The following is an 18,195-nucleotide window of genomic DNA, read 5'->3' as shown; positions in this document are numbered from 1 at the left end:
AAAAAATGCTGGTGGTCCGTTTGCAATGGATACCAAAAGCAAAGCATATAACCGCTGCAAGTTGGCAGCTGTTTAGGAGGTAAAAGTGAAGCTCCTTTGTAGCACTTCAAAATACTTAGTAGAAAGGAATACCAAGCTATGTATAAAAAGCACAACAAACTGCATTACATGGCCTCTATATACAACTGTACTAAGAACAAAAAGTGCTCCATTTGCATTGTTCTTGCTCAAATAAATGAAAAAAAGTAACGTGGCACATTTAATTCACTTTCTGTTACATGTGCAGTGAGGAGAGAAAAGAAAAAGATTTCAACATCTGGATTTTTTTTCCCCCCCTTCCTAAGTGGAACTGCTGTTTCAAAGTATCAACTCTTCTCTAAACCCTTTTGCATCTTCTCTTTTCTCTAAGAGATACCTACCCTGGTGGTATGTTATATATACATAGCAATGTTTGTATACAATCTCTCTTGAAGGCTTTTTTCTCCTTTTAATTAATTTGTTTCATACTGAAAAATCCCATGTCTTGATTGAAAAACAACTTCTTTCAGATCTGCTGTGAGAATGCTGTACTCAAAGAAAGCAAAGGGTTTTGTCTGATCTGAAGCTAAGAAAATAGACACTTTAATATAATTGAGAATTTGTAACAGCATTATATTTTGATAAGAGAATTTCATCGGACAGATGATTTTAAAAAAATACTTCACGTACAGGCTGAAATAGAAAAATATTTTTATTTACAAGAGTAAATAATGTAGTGCAAGGAGAGTGGATTTAACCCTCATTAATGCATAGATTGATCCAATTTGTAGTCTGTCATCTAATCACTTTGCTGAGGTGCATGCACACCTGCGCTAAAGGTGAGACCTTGCCTAGAGCCACTTAATGGACACCTTTAAATCAGAAAGAAGGCATCTGCAATCCAGACATGTTATCTCTATATCCCACCTAACATTTACCAAATTGTCATTTAAATAGGTGTCTTTAGGAGTTACTGTAGAAAATAAAGTAGATCCTTTCCACTGTTATCTATACAAGAATCCAAAAATAAATTGTCCATTCACTTTGTATAGCCTGTTCACACTTATTTTTTTTAACTTATTCATTAGGGAAGCTACTTTCTTTGGCAGAGCGGGAAACATTAACTGTTGTGTCCCCCTGGGAATTGCAGACACTCATGAAACTTTGACATTTTTGAAGGGTTTGCTATCAGAACTACTGTGTTATAATCATATTGCAAATCTTTCTGGTGTTTTTCTTTCAAAACAAAACTCTTTCCACATCAAGGAGTTATGATGGAATTTAAAATGCCAAAGAAGTATTGTTATCATTGCATGTACTGAAGTCCTGGTGGGTGTGTCATGGAACCTGGAAAGTGCCGGCGACTGGGTTTCACTTTCATATCAGTTCCATGCTTCTAACTTGGAAAACTCTGGTAAATTCATCAGTAAAATAAGTGGAAATGCAGTAAAGATAATTTAGTAAGATATTAGATATCTAAGAAAAATTTCCTCTTCATCAAAACCAGTGGGAGGTTTGCTTATTCTTCAATTAGGCAAAGACTTTGCAAGTTTTCTTCCAGTCCTTAAATGAAACACAGTATGACCACGGGTTGGGTATAGTGAGATAATCTGCATTATCTGTTTGGACTGCTAAATATTTTGTAGAGGTGGTTTTCCTCTGCGATGGAGAAATTATATCAGTGACTTCCCCTACGATTTTGGCTGTTGGACTGCATTATTAGTGCCACTAATTGGGTTGGCTGCCACTTCCTACAGTTGCAGTTGTTCACACGCCATATTCCTGATGGAATGACAACCTTAAGAAAAAGACTTCAGCTTGTAACATGAGGATTCTGTGGGTTTGAATCCTGCTGTGCTAAATCGTTCGAAAAAGTAGATTCATCTTGCTGTACAAGTCCAGCAGCATCCTCACTGCTGTTCCCCAAGGAAGAAGGCTCATCCAACAAAGGTTCTGATCTTGTGCCAGGAGAATTATGGGCTTTGGAAAAATGTGGAAAAAAATTATTAAAAAAAGACCCTACTGTGTCTAGGAAGTCTATTCATCAATACTTAAATATTATGTCAATATAAAAATCACAATATTAAGATAATACTCAAAAATTGTGAAATATTGAAAGAATACCTGTGACTTTAACTATATACTTTGTACATATGTAGTATGAATCCCAAGTTACATCAATTATAACTAGTAAGAAAGGAAAGCAGAGCTTCAGAATTATTTCCATAGTCAGCATATTATTCACAGCAACATGTCTTCAATGCTATCTTGGAGTTACAAAATTCAAATAGTCTTTTTATATTTAATGTGGGTTTTTTAAAATACTATTCCTGGGTTGTCAACATGGAAATTAATTTTTTCTGTATTTTATTACAGAAATATGTCAGAAAACAGTATCTTGTGACACAGGCTTAAGCTGCCTACTGGGGTTAAACTACAACATAAGAAAATTTATTTAGTGGAATAAATTATTTTTGTAACTGGTGATATTAATTTCAAAACTTCCTGCTCAAGCTCCTGACTCAGAATCTAAAGTCAAACACTTGGCTGAAGCTGGCAATGCTTTTTAAATGACAACTCATTACTTTTGCAGGTGACTGCAGGGTCTATTTTCCCCTTTCCTGAGCAATCTAGTTGTGTGTTTGATATAACCTTAAATATGGTGAGAAAATAATGGGGGTTTTAAGACACTGAAATCTGGCATTTGGTTTTCTGTCCCTTAAGACTCTTTGTCCTATCAGAGCACAGAATATACAGCAAACCCTTCTAGTTTAGGACAGGAGGAGTCTGCAAGTGCTGATTAAATATATTTACTGATTCTGTTACTGGTCTGAAGAGGCTGAACTGCCTTCTCCTCAGTTACTCCAATGTCCCAGCTCTCTGAACCTCACTTTTTCTCCCACTTTGTATCTGGACAGATCTAGTGCTATGAAACAGGGAATGCAAGTCTCATCACATATTGTGGAGACAATCAAAACTGTGTAATTACTCTAACAATGCTTCATGTTGAGACATGGAAAATAGTCTCTTATTTCCAGTCACAATCTCTTGCAACTAATGTTTTTATTAAGAATCTCCTTTATTGAGGGAAATTCTCTGGAAATGAACAGGTTTAAACCTCCGCCTCACACCACCCACACCTTTTCAATGATCAAAAAATGAATTGTGTGTCAGATTGCTGTTCAGAGGTAGCTCCACCCAATCTAGAACTCCTGCTCAAGTTTTTACCAAAATAAAAAGATCACTCTGTTCTTCAGTTTTACTATGACAAATACTTACCAGAAAAAGTCTGAAAATACTGCACTGCAAATGCAACCAGAATCGATAAAAGAAAGGTTCCCATGAAGTAGATCTGTGACAGTAAGTTTAAAAACATGTATTAGAGCAGTGCAAAGCCAAGGTAGTGCTCCAAATGAACTGTGCATACACCAAAAGAACGATACATACCAGAGTAGATTGTAAAATATTGTTCCAGAAAACTCTCATGTAAAAATAAAGCAATGCTAATGAGCATGGACTAATTGATTCTTGGTTACTACTATTCCAGCACCTACAAGAAGATTAAAACAACTAATTAGTCCTCTATAATTTTGTGGTATCTGTCAGCTGGCAATCTCCAGTGGGTTTGCAGCAAACCTCAGTAACCCAGAAAAACAAGCAGATATTATCATCAGTATGTCACAGACGGTGAAGTAAAAATTCAGAGAAATACCAGATTAACACCTCTAGGCAGAGAATACCTTACCCTAGGAGTATACTTTTATTTTCTTATTAGTCAATAATGGGCCTAGGTATCCAGGCTGCCCTTGTCAAACAAAGGTCATAGCCAAGATAACTTCTTTTAACTCATGTGAGTCAACAGCAGCAGGCCTTGATTCAAGACTAGACATGCAACATCTAGTTGTCTATGCAGGAGACTGGTGCCTGAACTGCCTTTAGAGACAGTGGGGTACTACATAATGCAGTCAGAGCCTAAAGGGTGCTTTAGCTGCCTAGCTATGAGGTATCTGCTGTGGGGTGAGCTAAGCTGCTGTGCTGTTCCATTGGTTAGGACTTCTCCAACTAGGGGAGTTTAGACAGGGATGTCACGGGTACCTATTTGAAGCTACAACTGACTCTTTTCTACCAAGCTGAGGAAGGAGGTGGGTGGGGAGTTGTAAGGATGTGCCCCTCTAGACAAGAGCACATCATGATGACGGGAAATGCCTGCAGTGCTGTCACGTCTGGAGTTATTCTCACTGCAAAACAGACAGATTCAGTCCAAGTGAAGGCAGATTTCAGACTTAAGCTCACAGTCCCAGATGTACCAGCTGGTTCAGAAGCCCTATATATCTAACTGGTAATTTCATGTGGAGTGGACATACTTTAGGGTACAGATTCAGGCTAACTGCAGTGAAGAACAATTTCAGTCAGTTGTTGGTGAATTGACAAATGAGGTTTTAATGTTGGTATCATCTCCACTTTTTTTGGGTCATACAACACTCAGTAGCAAACAAACATTCTTGGTTCACAGCCTCATGTATTACCTATCAACTCCCCCTTCTTTAAATACCCAAAAGGAAATTCCAAAAATCCATCAAATATTGTGTAAGCTTCATATTCCCACTGTGTTTTCAACACATGCTGCTTGACCCAGGTGAAGGAAACCTAAATTCTGCACCAGAACCAGAGGTCTCCTGGTGGTGTGTGCATGAACAGTGCAGACAGCAGACCTGTGACCTTCTCCCTTATCTAATATTCTGTGTCACAACATCTGTGCCAGGATGGGGGGCACAGTGGGGGCAGTAACATCTTTGCAGAATAAAGAGGAGGGACTGCTATTATCCCAATTACATACTTTCAAATTGCACATTGAAATTATGCTGTATTTATCATTAAGAGATTGTTTTGGACACTTTACAAATTGTCAGTGCCTAACTTAGAAACTTAAATATATGGAATTGGAAAAGATCTCCTGGATCCCTGCTATTTCAGGTAACTACACATAATGGGGTATCTCAAAACAGGCATAAACTGAAATATATTTAGGCAGTTTAAGCATTTCAAGCATGTCGACCTTAACCTGCCTTAAATCCTACAAACGAACAAAGTTAATAATTACAGGAGTTGCTGTTTTCCAGAGTAAACACTACTCACATGGAAAAACAGAAGATGCTGATTAAGGGGAAAAAAGACTCACCTGTAATAAAGTTCCTGAAGAAGCGAAGTATTACTCGAATGCAATGCCTGATCAATTTCCAAGTGATCCAGAATGTAGGAAGGTATGGAGTTGCCTTCCTCTATGACAAGGGCCAAATTAAAGAAACCCTAACAATAAAAAATGGTACATGCTTTTTAACCAATCAATTTTCATGTACATCTTTACAGTCTGAGGTAAGCATCAAGTATCTAAGTAATTATAACTGTTTTCTATAAATTAATTTAGTACAATGTGATCACTGAATAATTACAAGAACCTTCTCTCTTAACGATATATCCAGGTAAATACTGAAAATGCAGAAGAATTAATGTTTATTTGTTCTGACACCATTTTCTCAGAAACCACCTGGAAAGAGATGTGAGCCTTCTTCTTTTTAGTTGCTCTTTAAACACAGCCACCATATCATGCTGTAATCTTTTATCTCTTAGGGAAACATAGACCAAAAGGAAATGAATTCTTGTTCTACTACTGTTTAGATTAATAGCAATGTGAATTGTGAAACTGAGAGCAGGAATTTGCTCCACACAATTTAAAACCTTAATCTTACAGTTTTGAAAAGTCTTAGGCATTCCTATGTCTTTTCAGAGGCACAAAGATGAATACACAGGAGACTTATTACAGGATTCCACATCAGTTTGGCTTTCATACTTGTAAGTAATCATCCATGACTCCCTTCTTTGCTAGTTTAGCAGTAATGTTTTGTCCCAATATTCTCAAAACAGAAGCCAACTATGCTACCTCTAATAAATTCACATACAAGATATTGTCTGGGCATGTTATCATAAGGACAAGAAGAAGCAAATGTTGCACCTAGGATGCTTCAGGAGGGTTTGAGGGCAGGATGCTCATTGTTGAAACACTGCACGTCTTTGGTAATGTGACATTATAAAACATTTTAAGATGAAGCTTTAGTTGGTGAACAAAATTCACCCTAGGATTCACTCAATATACTGAGGGAAATGGATCAGTCTTCTTGTTTATTTCCTAAAATAGCAGAGGAGAGGACTGGAATAAAACTCAGCAGGATTTCTTCCCCTTGCAGGAGCAAAAATACCGAGGTGACAACAGAATCAATTGTGTCAAGGTAGGGTAGCACTCAATCAGGCCATTCACCTTTAGCTTTCAAAAGTGAAAGTCTAATTTTTGAACTGTCCATCTATGGTAGGTTGACCTTTGTTATAATGAAACAGCAACATGGTATTTTGAAATAATTACAACTTATTCTATCAGATCTCTTCAGTGCACAGATATAGCTACGCACAATAACCACTCTCATGTGAATCTTCAGATTGTTCTACACTGATGGTTTTTCGTAAACACATTAAAACTGCAGACCCACCTGTGAATCTCCCTCTAATGCAGCTTGTGCGTACATCCGCATTGAGAGCTCCAGGTCTTTAGACTGGTTCTGGTAACCATAGTAGTAGAAATCACCCATCTTCAAATATGCTGTGGAAGAAACCAGTAGCAGATCATTTAGAGCATTTGCAGAGGTAGAATTAACCAACTATTATGTGATGGAGAAGTTCATGGTAACTATTTAAAGCAGCATATTAAACAAAAAAAAAAAAAAAAGGTATTCTCTCTCTGGTTGTCTCTGTGGATCCTTTACATCAGATTGACTACTGAAAATATCCTGGATGAAATTTCTCATGGTTTCTCTTTAATGACTTTAGTGAATGATGTTGCTACTTTTACAAAAACTATGACTTAGAGACGTTAATACTGTTTTCCTTCTTCACTTGCTGAACCTGTCTTTGGGCAACCTGAAGCCTTATTATTCAAGCCTACTTAGCTTGTTTTTAAGTCTCATCAAGTTAAGTGCTTGTTCTGTACCTCTCACTATGTTGGCTGAACCCATTCCAAAAGTTACAGAACTTTGCTGATGATAATTTCATTAGTTTCAAATCCAACCCGGGACAATGAAAAGTAAACAATTTTCCTGGTCTAGAAGGAAGCAAAGCCCAGCAAATATTTTACAAACATCTTTCTCTGATAGTGCACAGTAATGAAACGTGTCAACAGAGTAGGCACTGATCCAGACAAGAATATGCCTGCACGATGCCCATACTTATCTAACCTTTCCCCAAGCGGTTTCAAACACTTCTATGTCTCACCTTGTGTGTCTAAGACACCTACTTAGATATCCCAGCTGTTTTTACAGTGGGCTATAGCTGAGCTCTTCCAGGAAGCAAGTCGGTCACTGACCCAACAGCAAAGACAGAAAGACTACGTGGAGCGGCTGGCACAGATGCAGTGGGGAAGAGCATGAAGGATGCAGGAGATCACCAAGAAGAGACTGCCCCTCAACCAGGCCAGCTGTGTCATTCCAGCCTGGCCTGGAGAACAGTCCCGCAACAGGCAGTGGCCTCAGGCTCACCCTGCCTTGCACTGGTAATGTAGCCCTGGGAACATCTGCTGCCAGGGCTGGACTCCATCCCTGGCCCTATGCTGGGGATTTGATCCTTCACTACAGCAGAGAGGGGTCTGAGACAAAACTCCCCTTATGCTACTCATGTGAGGAAGAGTAATAAAATCCTTTCCCTGTTGAAGCCAGCAAGTCTTCCCTCCTTTACTTGAATGGAATCACACTCTCATGCCATGAGTGTGACCTTCAGAAGCTTCTCTAACCTAACATTTGTATGTGTGACATACAAACTGCACCTTGCTAAGGCATCTACAGACTCCTCAGGAAAGCTGACGGGTTTGCCAGCTCCCGCAGCTTCAGGCTGTGTCCATTCAGCTGCCACACTGCTGTGTATTTAAATTAATAGCTTGAATTATTTTTACACTCCACTCTTCCACGTGCCTATTACAAAGCACTTAAACCTTCCTGTGAGACAATTGGATCAATGTTTTCAAATACTGAATAACTCTTTCAAATCACCAAAGTGACTTAGTAACTAACACCAAAGATGTAGTACAATATAAGGCCAGAGGAATGTAACTCATATGTAGATAAACCTTCTCTTTCAGTAAGACTTTTTTTTTTTTAAACAGAGAATCCTTTAGTACCCCAAAGTAAGCTTTGCCAATGTTGAAAAACTCTGTACCCTAACAGAAGAACTCATAATAAATTAGATAAGGAATCCTTTAGCCTCCATTTGTTTCGCATGACTCAATTATGACATGAAGTAAATTTGCTTTTGGATTTTCTCTTTGATAAACTAAACAGCATGAGCCCCTAAAGTTTACTGCTATTTTTCTTAAACCTTGAGTCAATCGCTCAGGCTCTGAAATAATCTAGCCCCTACTCAGGCCTTAGATTTTTTTATTTTATTCAAATTTTATCTATTTTATGCCATAAAGAGGAAATTCTCAGAAGAGCTGTGCTGAAACACAACACTCAAAATACCTTTTTTACCCCTGATATTCCAATCAAAACTCTAAAAGGGAAATGTATGATAAGCAGGGATTACTCTTCCTTCACCTTGCTGACTCACACAGAACTTGTAAAAAACATAGTTCTTGAAATTAAAAAAAAAAAAAAAGTGAAATTAAAATTCAGAAAGAATTCCTTATGCATACCAAATGAGGGTGCATTGACTTGAGAAACAGAGAAATTGTAGTATCTCCAAACACAATCAGTTGCTAGGTATTTCCTTGCTAGGTCCTGGAAAGAAAATAAATCCATTCTTATCACAGATAAGAGATTAGGATCACATTATTATTAAAAAGTGTTCTTTTTAGGATAATGAGCAGTGAATACATTTACTTACTGGTCTTTCTTCACAGATGTGTGCTAAATTTGACTGTGATACTTCAATCCCAGTTTCAGCTGCTAAAATGTAATGCAGCAGAGCTTCATCCCTAACGTTAGATAAAATAAATTAGTGAGAAACAGCTACACCTACCGGTAATGCTTGGTTGAACCAACCATGCTGGATCTCAAGAATTTGCAGGGTTTTTCTCTCTTGCATTGAAGCTAGATCAGTTCCAGTGTGCATTTACTCTAACCACAAGACTGATGATGAGGTTGAATTGACATTAAGCCCAATTTTGTCTTTAAATGTTTCAGATAAAACACTCTAAAAAGACTCTTACCTTCTTCAAAAAAAATCCGTAATTAACTTAGCTGTGCATGTATGTGTCAAACATTCATCTGAGTACTTCTTTGGTATGCTTTACCCATTTATTTCTATGACTTGCTTGTCCTTTCTTTTTAGACTATGGGCTCTCTGGAACGGGTATTGTCTCTTATTATATTTGAATGTGCAAATACAGTAACAGTCTCAGTCCCCGTATGGACTCCATGCACCTCGCTGACTGTAAAGCAAATAATAAAAGCTAATTTTGCATTTGAAGTATAGGATTTGGTATTGCAGTACAGTGGTACAGCGCTGCTCATGATTCCAGGGGAGAGCATCTCTTCCATGTTCTCTGGCACTCACCTACTCAATATCATGAAGACTAAGCATTCAAAGTCTCGAAAATCTTGCGTTTGGTTTTAAAATTACAAGATAAAACACTTGGTGCACTTTATTCCTATTAAAGCTTCCTATTAAGGGGTCATGCTTCCAGTGATTTTTCTCCACAACACAAAGCTAAAACCATGACAAGTTTGAGGGTTCAATGGTTTGTTTAACTGAAAGAAAATGTGGTTAAATACACATTTGGCTTCAAAAGCAGGTGCTTAAGCAAAGGAACTTTAAATGAAATTGTGGAAACAGTTGCCCTCACAGAATTAGCAGGTGTAACCTCCTGTTTCCCAACTGCTTCTGCAAGATTACAAAGTCTCCCTTGCACTTGTCCTGCAAAAACAACTGGGACAATGGAGACCTGGCACCACAGAGGGAATTCAGGATATCTAAGCTGGGAAGTTAGTTCTTCTGATCCTTCAGTCTCAAAGGGCAATTCAACTACTACTAGGAACGGGTTACTCCAGAACAGTCCACTGACAGTTCATTGTAGACCTCCGAAGCCTAATTAAGTACTAGCAGGGGGAGGGTGCAGCACTAAATGAGTCATTTTCTTAATCACGTATGATGTCTGACTCTTGCATGCACAGTATCTGATGCTCATGCCTACAGGCCACTGAAAAATGGAGCATTAACCTGCAGGCTATTTTGAAATTCCCTGGTTGGCTCACTGGATATTGTGTCCTCCTATTATACTTTACAGAAAAGATAATATTAATTATAGACAAAAAAAGCACAAATCTAATCCAACAGCCTGAGTTTTTATGATGTAGAATTATACAGAAGAGAGAAAACAAAGGGTTTTGGTATAGAGGGAATATTAAAAGTGAAAGCATTCCTCTGATTAATTCAGTGCACGTTACACACTACAGTACTACAGGATGAAAATCACAGACAGCAAACACAACCCTATTTCACTTGATTCTGTCAGAACTGTTGAATTATGATTTGGGTCAACTCTTCCTTCCCTTTATGCCAATGGGCATTTTGCTACTGATTTCAGTGGTGCTGCTATTTGTGTTTTTTTTTTCAGGTGATGGCCCAATGTTAATTATTTTATCATGCTATGAATTAAATGATAAACAGAAAGTGAACTTGAAGAGAACAAAACAAACATACCATGAAAGTTCCAGATAAGCATTGAGAGCTTTTCTGATGACGTGACCTAAGTAGCCGTTCCTCTCTGCAATGTGTTTTGCCCAGCTGTAGGAAAAAACAAACAATAAAAAATGAACAGTTGTGTTCCAGTAATGTTATCCCAACTCACAGCGACTCTAAGGACACAAAAAGATAAGGATCCCCTTCTGACTTCATCCATAAGGCAAACTATGGGATTTCACAGTAATTGCTGCATCAGTATTGTAACTGTTGACTGAATGAGAACATTTTGTCCATTCATCTCCACAAGCATTTCAGAGACATCCCATGTTTTTTCCTTGGCTTTTTTTTGCTTTTTTTAAAATAAAACAAACATAAGTTAAAAAGTGCTGTAACTAATTATCTGTCTTTTTATTGATGCAAGATACCAGTTATACCATATCAGGAGCCTGATATTTCTTGAAAATCAAATAAGCATGGCTTTGTTAGAAACAATCTCTCCCACGTTGTTCCAGAAAAAAAAAAGTACTAAAAGCACTCAACATCTCTCAAAATCTACATGTCATTTAAGTAATGCAGAGATTCACACATGGATCAAACTTTTCAACAAAAGGTTCTTCTGCGCTAGAGGTAAGCACCAGCAAATACAAGACATTTAGACTATGGACTTAAAAAAAATCACCAATAATTGAAATTATCCCACCAGAAATATATTCTCCTTTAACAAATGGTTTAATTCCTTACATTACAGCTTTTTCCGGATCTCTAGGGAAGTCTTCCATATTTCCTGTAATGTAGTACAAAGAACATCTCAAAGTGCCTTCTACATGTCCTCCTTGGGCAGCTTTATAGAAATAGCGAGCAGCAACTGTCTATGAAAAAACAAGACACAATTAGCAACTCTGCATTACTAATGTTTATTGAGTTTTGTTTCCTGCCACTCACATCATTGGATGAATTAAAAGAGGCAATTGGCTAATGAGGGCAAGCCAGTTTAACTACTTTTAATGTACCTGGGTGAACTGAATTCCTTTCTTCTCACTTTTCAATAGTTTGGGCTGGAAAGAGGTTTTAAAAAATCTGAATTCTAGTAATACACTGAATGTCAAATAGAAAAGTGTCTAATTGTGGAACTAACACCTGGTAGCATACAAATCTTGTGTGCACTGACAACAGTAAAATTAATTATTCATTAGTAGGAAGATTAATAAGGGACCCCAGAGAACAGAGCTTCTACACTGGTGATGGCCAAGTGAAGGCTGGGAGCAGCGGTGACACTCAGCGTGTCTGTCCAGCCTCGCACAACCACAGCGCTCGAGCCTCTGAAACCTGCCCACAAAACAGAGGCTGAGCAGGCAGGGCCAGGGCTGCAGAAGCAGGACGGCAATGTGACTCAGAAACAATCATCTGTAATGTCAATCAAAGCAGCATACAGCCTGAAATTATTTATGTTGCAAAATTTTTAACTGTCGATCTATGTCTTCTGGGAGTGAGCATGGACTTCGGAGCATCCAACACAGGTATAACAAAGTGCTTCTTTCCCACAGCTTTGCTGAATATGGAAACCTGGTATACTCTTATAATCAGTTCACTCCAAAATGTGTATTTTGGTCCACAGGGAAGGAAAACATGTTTGTCAAATGCCCATGTTGGTCAGCACTGCTGCTGCCAGCAGCAGAAATGCTCACTGGCTGGAGTATGTCCAGATTCCAGAACTCAAAGGCCACATCAGAAATATCTTCTAGCTCTAAGCACAAGGTCTGCTTGCATTTATTACACTCAACCTCACTATTGGTGCTGTTGGCCATGAACTACTTACACAGAACATTTTTTTGCGAAGTTAATTTAAAGAAATATAACCAAAGTGGACCCTTTATATTTAGTGAAAATAATTTTTCTTACTGACAGATGCAAAATTAAATAAATGGACTGTGTCACAGAAAGACAAATCAAAATAGTGCAGTTTATCTGGACTATGTTAAACAGTTACACATGGAGTTCTGGCTTGAAGGTGTTTTACTGCAGTTCTGAGGTTCACAGAAGCTATGTGAATGTAGCATAGCTGATTACAAGTTCAGGAACAAGGTTCTGCTGCTTTTGTCTGTTGTGGAAAGCATCCTTTCCCTGTATCCTTTCCAATCTAAAACTGAGAGAAACCAAAACAATCACACAACGTGAGAGCACACCATGTCCTGGCTGGTGTCACTGGAAGGAGGAAAGCAAAGGAAGTCCCTGAAGCTAAACCCACACCTGCTTTGTTTCTAAATTAAAGGAACACAAACATATGCACACAATAATGACAGAGATATGTGAGTAACATGTCTCTGTAAGCAATCTAACTGAATTCCCCAGTAACACCCTTCTTTGTCACAAAAGGTACCAAAACCAACTCAGAGTGAACACAACAGTGTCCAGAATGAAGCAGAAACTTCTAAACTGGGCCCACATGTAAGAAAAAATGCTATTTAATATTTACTCACTTGATTTCTACCAGGTACTCCAGGGTAAATTCCATCTAAATAAAGGACACCAAGATTGTACGATGCATCTGGATTTCCCAGTTCTTCAGCAATTAACCAGTGTTCGGCTGCTTTTCTGTAGTCTCTTTTAAAATTGTGGTAATACCATCCCAATCCATTCACTGCCTGGGGCAAGCCCTGAGGAAGGAGAAGGGCAGACCCAGGTCACAAGTTTGATTCTGCTTTGGGTCACTTTGCAATTCCAACCTGCTGCTCAACTTTGGGTTCTCCCATGACCTTGTCTATCTTGACCTGGCACAAGAATCCAGCCAGGATTATTACTGACCTGGGACTAAGGGATAAAAAGGTTCATTGTCTTTTTTCATGCTATTTTGATTTGTGGCCTCATATTGAGAGCAAGGAATGACTCCAGTGTCATCTTATTATACAGTCTCAGCTGTATCTGCATTCAGATTTATACTTGTTGACAAGAAGAAACTGTGACTATTTATCTAAGAATAAATAGATAGCAATGAACACAGAATTTTATGATGCTGTTTTCCAAATATATTTGACCAACAGCATATAGATCTGCTTAATACAGTGCTATGCGCTATTGCTAAGTTGCATCTTTGCATCAATAATTATGGATCAAGAGATCTTCCTGGAACAGTTTTTATTTTGGTTGCAATGACTCACTGTTTCCCTGCATAAACTGGTAGATCATATGGTGGCTGCAAGTATGGCAGCAGTTCAATTTACTCAAACAAACGTGAACATGCCATTTACTCTTATTTTATAATGTATGTTTAATAGCAGCCATGGCAGAACAGTGACATAAGGTAAAAGCTACCTAAAAAAATCTCTGTGCACAAATACGCTACTGATGGCTTCTACACTGCATAGTCTCCTTCTGTAATCTCTGTAGAGAGAACTGCATACTACTGGTGCTTACAAAGGCCCTCTGGCCTGTAAGGATTCCTTTTCCTTTCAGATTTGAACAATGTTACTAGCATAACCATTAAAATGCAAAAGCAGTTAAACTTTTCAATAATTATGGTGTTATTTCTGTACAGAAAATGTGAACTGGAGCATGAAAACATAAGTATCTGGGTTCAAGGAGAGTAAGGAAATTGCTGTCTTTAGGATGTTTCCTGCAATCTGTTCCTCAGATCCTGAATCCAGGGAATTTTGATCACACTGAAAACCACTCAGTTTATTCATGCCTTTCCCAAACAGGCAGTAGAACAGCTACTCTCTCCTGTTTCAAAGGAATGATAGAACCAGCACGATTCTTTTCTGATGGTGGTCAGCAGCAAAGTCCTACTGTCATTGTCAGTAATTTAACTAGTTCTGGTCCTAGAGCTAGGAAGATACTTAAGGTCTAGGTACTCTTTTATTTTTATACTAAGGACCAGATCATGGCCTGGGTAATCTGACTGTACTAGATCATGAAATGGAGTGAAGCCCCTCTTCTCTGTGGTGCTGGTCAATGTTTCCCCCTGCTATAAAAAAACAGAAGGCTTTGGGACAACCAGGTCTTCTCCCTGAAGTAGCGAAGAGCTGGCCAGACAGAGAGCATACAGTGTTTTTCCAGTCACCAGCATCCCCTGGAGGAGTCCCAACTCTAAGCAGAGAGAACTGGCCACAAACCATCACCGCTCAGGGAAGCCACCACTCTTCTGCATTCAGCTCTTGTGCTGCAGGAATGCACCATCACTCCATGCAGACTGCAGAAGTACAATCCAGACCTCAGTCTTTACTCTTTTTCATGCAAGTTACAACTTAAAGGTGTTCTGCTATTACAGCACAGCCTGCTGGCATGGATGTTCAAAGACAGCAGTTATCTACACCTGACTCTGTACAGATTATCATGTCAAAAGCTCGAGCCTGGTAGGCACTCCTACGAAAAAACATACCTACTGTGGTCTAGAAGAGAATGCTTGGGAACATGAGGCAAAAGCATATTCTTGGATCAGCTATTCACTCTGGAAGTCACCTATCATCAGGTTCCAAAAGATGTAAGTACAGAAAATTCCTCTTCTTCCATAGAAATTTTGGCTGTTTTTGAGTGGTCTAGTCTCCCAATACAGGAAAACAGGGTTTTCACCATTCATGGTGAAGACACCAAAAAAACCAACTAGTACTTACACATAATTATGATAATATGCATTTTATATAGAGTTCATAATTATTAGCACCCAGTATAGGACTTATACAATAAAATATTTATTACATTTTACCTTGGCTGCTGCTTTCTTCATCAATTCCAAAGCAAGTTTTGTATTCTTTTTCACACCTTGGCCCTAGGAAATAGATATGTGAAACAATCATTGTTTAGAAATACAGACTGATGAAAATTCAAATATACATATTCAAAATGCATTTTAACATTGATACTATTATCTACTAGGTGTTATTCAGCTTTAAATGGCTAGAACAAAAAACCACCCAGCTTTGTGCTTATCCTTCATTTACAGCTTTACAATACCTCAGTGATTCAGTCTAGGAAAAAATATTTCACTAATTGATCCAAGTGATTTTTATGGATAAATAATATTATAATTTTCATCTTTTTTAATTTTCAGCAACTAAGGAAGAATGAATGACATTCAAAGGTGCATAGGTTGTTCATTGGCAATGAGTATGAGCTCTCAGCTTTTGTGAAAAAGATGCTATAGATGCACAGGTGCTATGCTGATATTGTCCATATAAATTAATTCCAGACATGGGTCAAACAGACTACGGGTGCTCAAAATTAACACAAGCAAAACTTGAGAAAGCGTTTTGTAGAGAACAGCCACTGTTAAAGGAATGAAGACCTAACAGTTCTTCACTACTATCTCTAACCTTTAGTACTGTTGAATGTCTTACAGGTGACACCACTTAGCTGATACAACTTATTTGACTCAGGTGAGGTTATGCCTCAGTTTAGCTTCTGCGGTCTACTGCTCTAGCAGGAAAAAAATCTAACCGCATGCAGAGACTATCAATTCCTATTCAAAAGCAATTTCCCAGAAATCTAATAAAGGGCATTCTAAGAAAGGCTTGAACTCTGACCTACATCTCTACACCAAGGCTTATGCCTACTAGCTGGCTAGATTTTTGGGATGAGAAGCCATTAGGAAAAATTAGGATTACAATTTAGCTGGTATTCTGATCCTAAACCTGGCTAGGAACAAAGTGACTAAACTGCTTTTAATTTGCTCTTCTTAAAATGTATGTGCATATCTGGTAAAAATCAACATAACTATTGATTGACTTTCAGAGTAAATCTAAAAGCACTTGCACCCACGCTCACAGTGGTTCACTGCAGGTAACTTACAAACATCCATATCATAGGAATGATTTTTTTTTTGAAGTGAAAGTACGAAACGTGACTTACCTTAAATAACACAATGGCATAATCATATATTAACACTGGATCTTCTGTTTCTATTGCACCCTTTGCATACCATTCTATTGCAGCTTCAGGATTTTTTGCCACTCCTTGCTGGCCCCAAAACAGCATCTGAGCCAACCGTTGCTAAAAGAAAAAAACAGAAGCACTACTGTTACAAATGCTAGTATTGAAACTGGAATTGCAGGAGCAGACTTTTGCAGGCTTAAATGGATTTTAAAGATGTGAATAAACTGGTTTCACGTCCTCAACAGTTTGAGAACAACTAGCTATAAGGAATATTCTCAGTGGTGAAATGTACTGATAATAAATCTACAGCAGGGTTATTTTTCACAGCTGTCAGTACCATGAAAGTCTGGCTTGATTTAAGTGCAGAGGCAAGTGATAAAGGCAGATCTGATGCATGCAAGTGGCTCAGTATTACAAAATACTGCTGCTGGTCTCATATCTGCAGAAACAACTGCACCATGTCAAACACAAACCCAGGGAAAATGATCTGAAAAGGAGGTTGCTAAGTCTTGATAACTCTTCCCTTCTGCCTAGCGTCATTGTTACAACTTTTCCATGGTCACTGGATATCATCAGACAGAAACACGCGAAATAAAATAGTTCAAGTTCAGTAAAAAAAAAAAAGAGAAGAAATTCTGGATAGAAAGAGAAAACATCTGTCTGCTTCATTCTCCTCCACGTCTTTCCTGCATGGTCTACAGATGTACATACGTGATGTGTATAAAACCAAGAAAGGGGAAATGCATTACTTTATACCTGTGCAGCTGCATTTCCTCTTGTTGCTTCATGTTTTAACCACATAAAGACATCACCATCTTCTTTTGTTTGAGTTTTTAGCAGTTCATCATCCATCAGCCTTATAGTTTCAACAAATGCCTGAAGAGTAGTTCAACAACAACAACAAAAAATAAATTACAAAATGAATTTTTACACCTGCCGCCAAAGCAAAAATGTTGCCCGTTGCCTGTTCATCCCTAAAAATTCAGGATCAGTTCTGGGTTTTAAATTCTCACCACCCCTCTGCTTAAGAAACATCCTTACATCCAGTGTAAAAAACATTTACTGCTTTGATACAGAACAAAATTGCAAGTGCATTCTGCACTGGCAAGATATGCAAAGATGTCAACAACTGAAACACAACAAAACAAAACAAAACACCACCTCTCCTTTGTAGTTTTTAAAGGCACTTAATAATGGTAAATAAACGCTTTTAAGCCTTTTAAGGCTTTTTAGTTTCCATAGAGATCTCTCTTAAAAGATAAAAAAGTCTGGCAGAAAGCTTGATAAAGACGTGCCCTACAGTACTCTTATCAAGGTGGCTGGCTGCTGATTTTTAATTTGTCAGCAATCAAACCTCTCTATTTTTTGTACAATAATAATTCTTTCTGATAATCTAGGATTCTAGTACTGGCCTACCTTGATAAAGTACCTTACAGATAAAATTGTGTTACCTCCTGTTTAGGAGCTCATTCTAAAATTGTTTTACTGTAACTTTTTCTCATGAGATTGCTATTTAATAGCCAAATCTTTACATTTGATTATATAAAAGGTGTAAATATGGAGAGGACAATTCAACTTTTGCAGGAACTTCAT

The 18,195-nt window shown here is 38.1% G+C and overlaps 1 protein-coding gene across 2 annotated transcripts in view; it reads right to left on the bottom strand.

Annotated features, from left to right (window-relative positions):
• Positions 1–712: 712 nt before the first annotated feature.
• SEL1L3 (SEL1L family member 3) overlaps positions 713–18,195 on the bottom strand; it is a 37,277-nt gene continuing 19,794 nt past the window's right edge. Inside the window, exons 12-24 of one of the 2 annotated variants that reach the window (XM_080343150.1) lie at positions 17,359–17,478; positions 16,579–16,719; positions 15,437–15,499; positions 13,215–13,391; positions 11,479–11,606; positions 10,756–10,839; positions 8,938–9,028; positions 8,747–8,831; positions 6,558–6,667; positions 5,198–5,325; positions 3,466–3,568; positions 3,298–3,370; positions 713–1,998 (exon numbers count right to left, since the gene is read on the bottom strand). In XM_080343150.1, the coding sequence (XP_080199276.1) occupies positions 1,832–1,998; positions 3,298–3,370; positions 3,466–3,568; positions 5,198–5,325; positions 6,558–6,667; positions 8,747–8,831; positions 8,938–9,028; positions 10,756–10,839; positions 11,479–11,606; positions 13,215–13,391; positions 15,437–15,499; positions 16,579–16,719; positions 17,359–17,478 (1,470 nt within the window). In that variant the 3' untranslated portion in view covers positions 713–1,831. The remainder of the gene's footprint in view (positions 1,999–3,297; positions 3,371–3,465; positions 3,569–5,197; positions 5,326–6,557; positions 6,668–8,746; positions 8,832–8,937; positions 9,029–10,755; positions 10,840–11,478; positions 11,607–13,214; positions 13,392–15,436; positions 15,500–16,578; positions 16,720–17,358; positions 17,479–18,195) is intronic. The other variant, XM_080343151.1, reaches the window with a different exon arrangement.

Source organism: Nesoenas mayeri (assembly GCF_963082525.1).
Source record: "Nesoenas mayeri genome assembly, chromosome: 4".
In the NCBI taxonomy this organism is placed as follows: domain Eukaryota; kingdom Metazoa; phylum Chordata; class Aves; order Columbiformes; family Columbidae; genus Nesoenas; species Nesoenas mayeri.
Note: the sequence above shows the minus strand (reverse complement) of the source record. Positions and strands in the feature narration are given on the sequence as shown.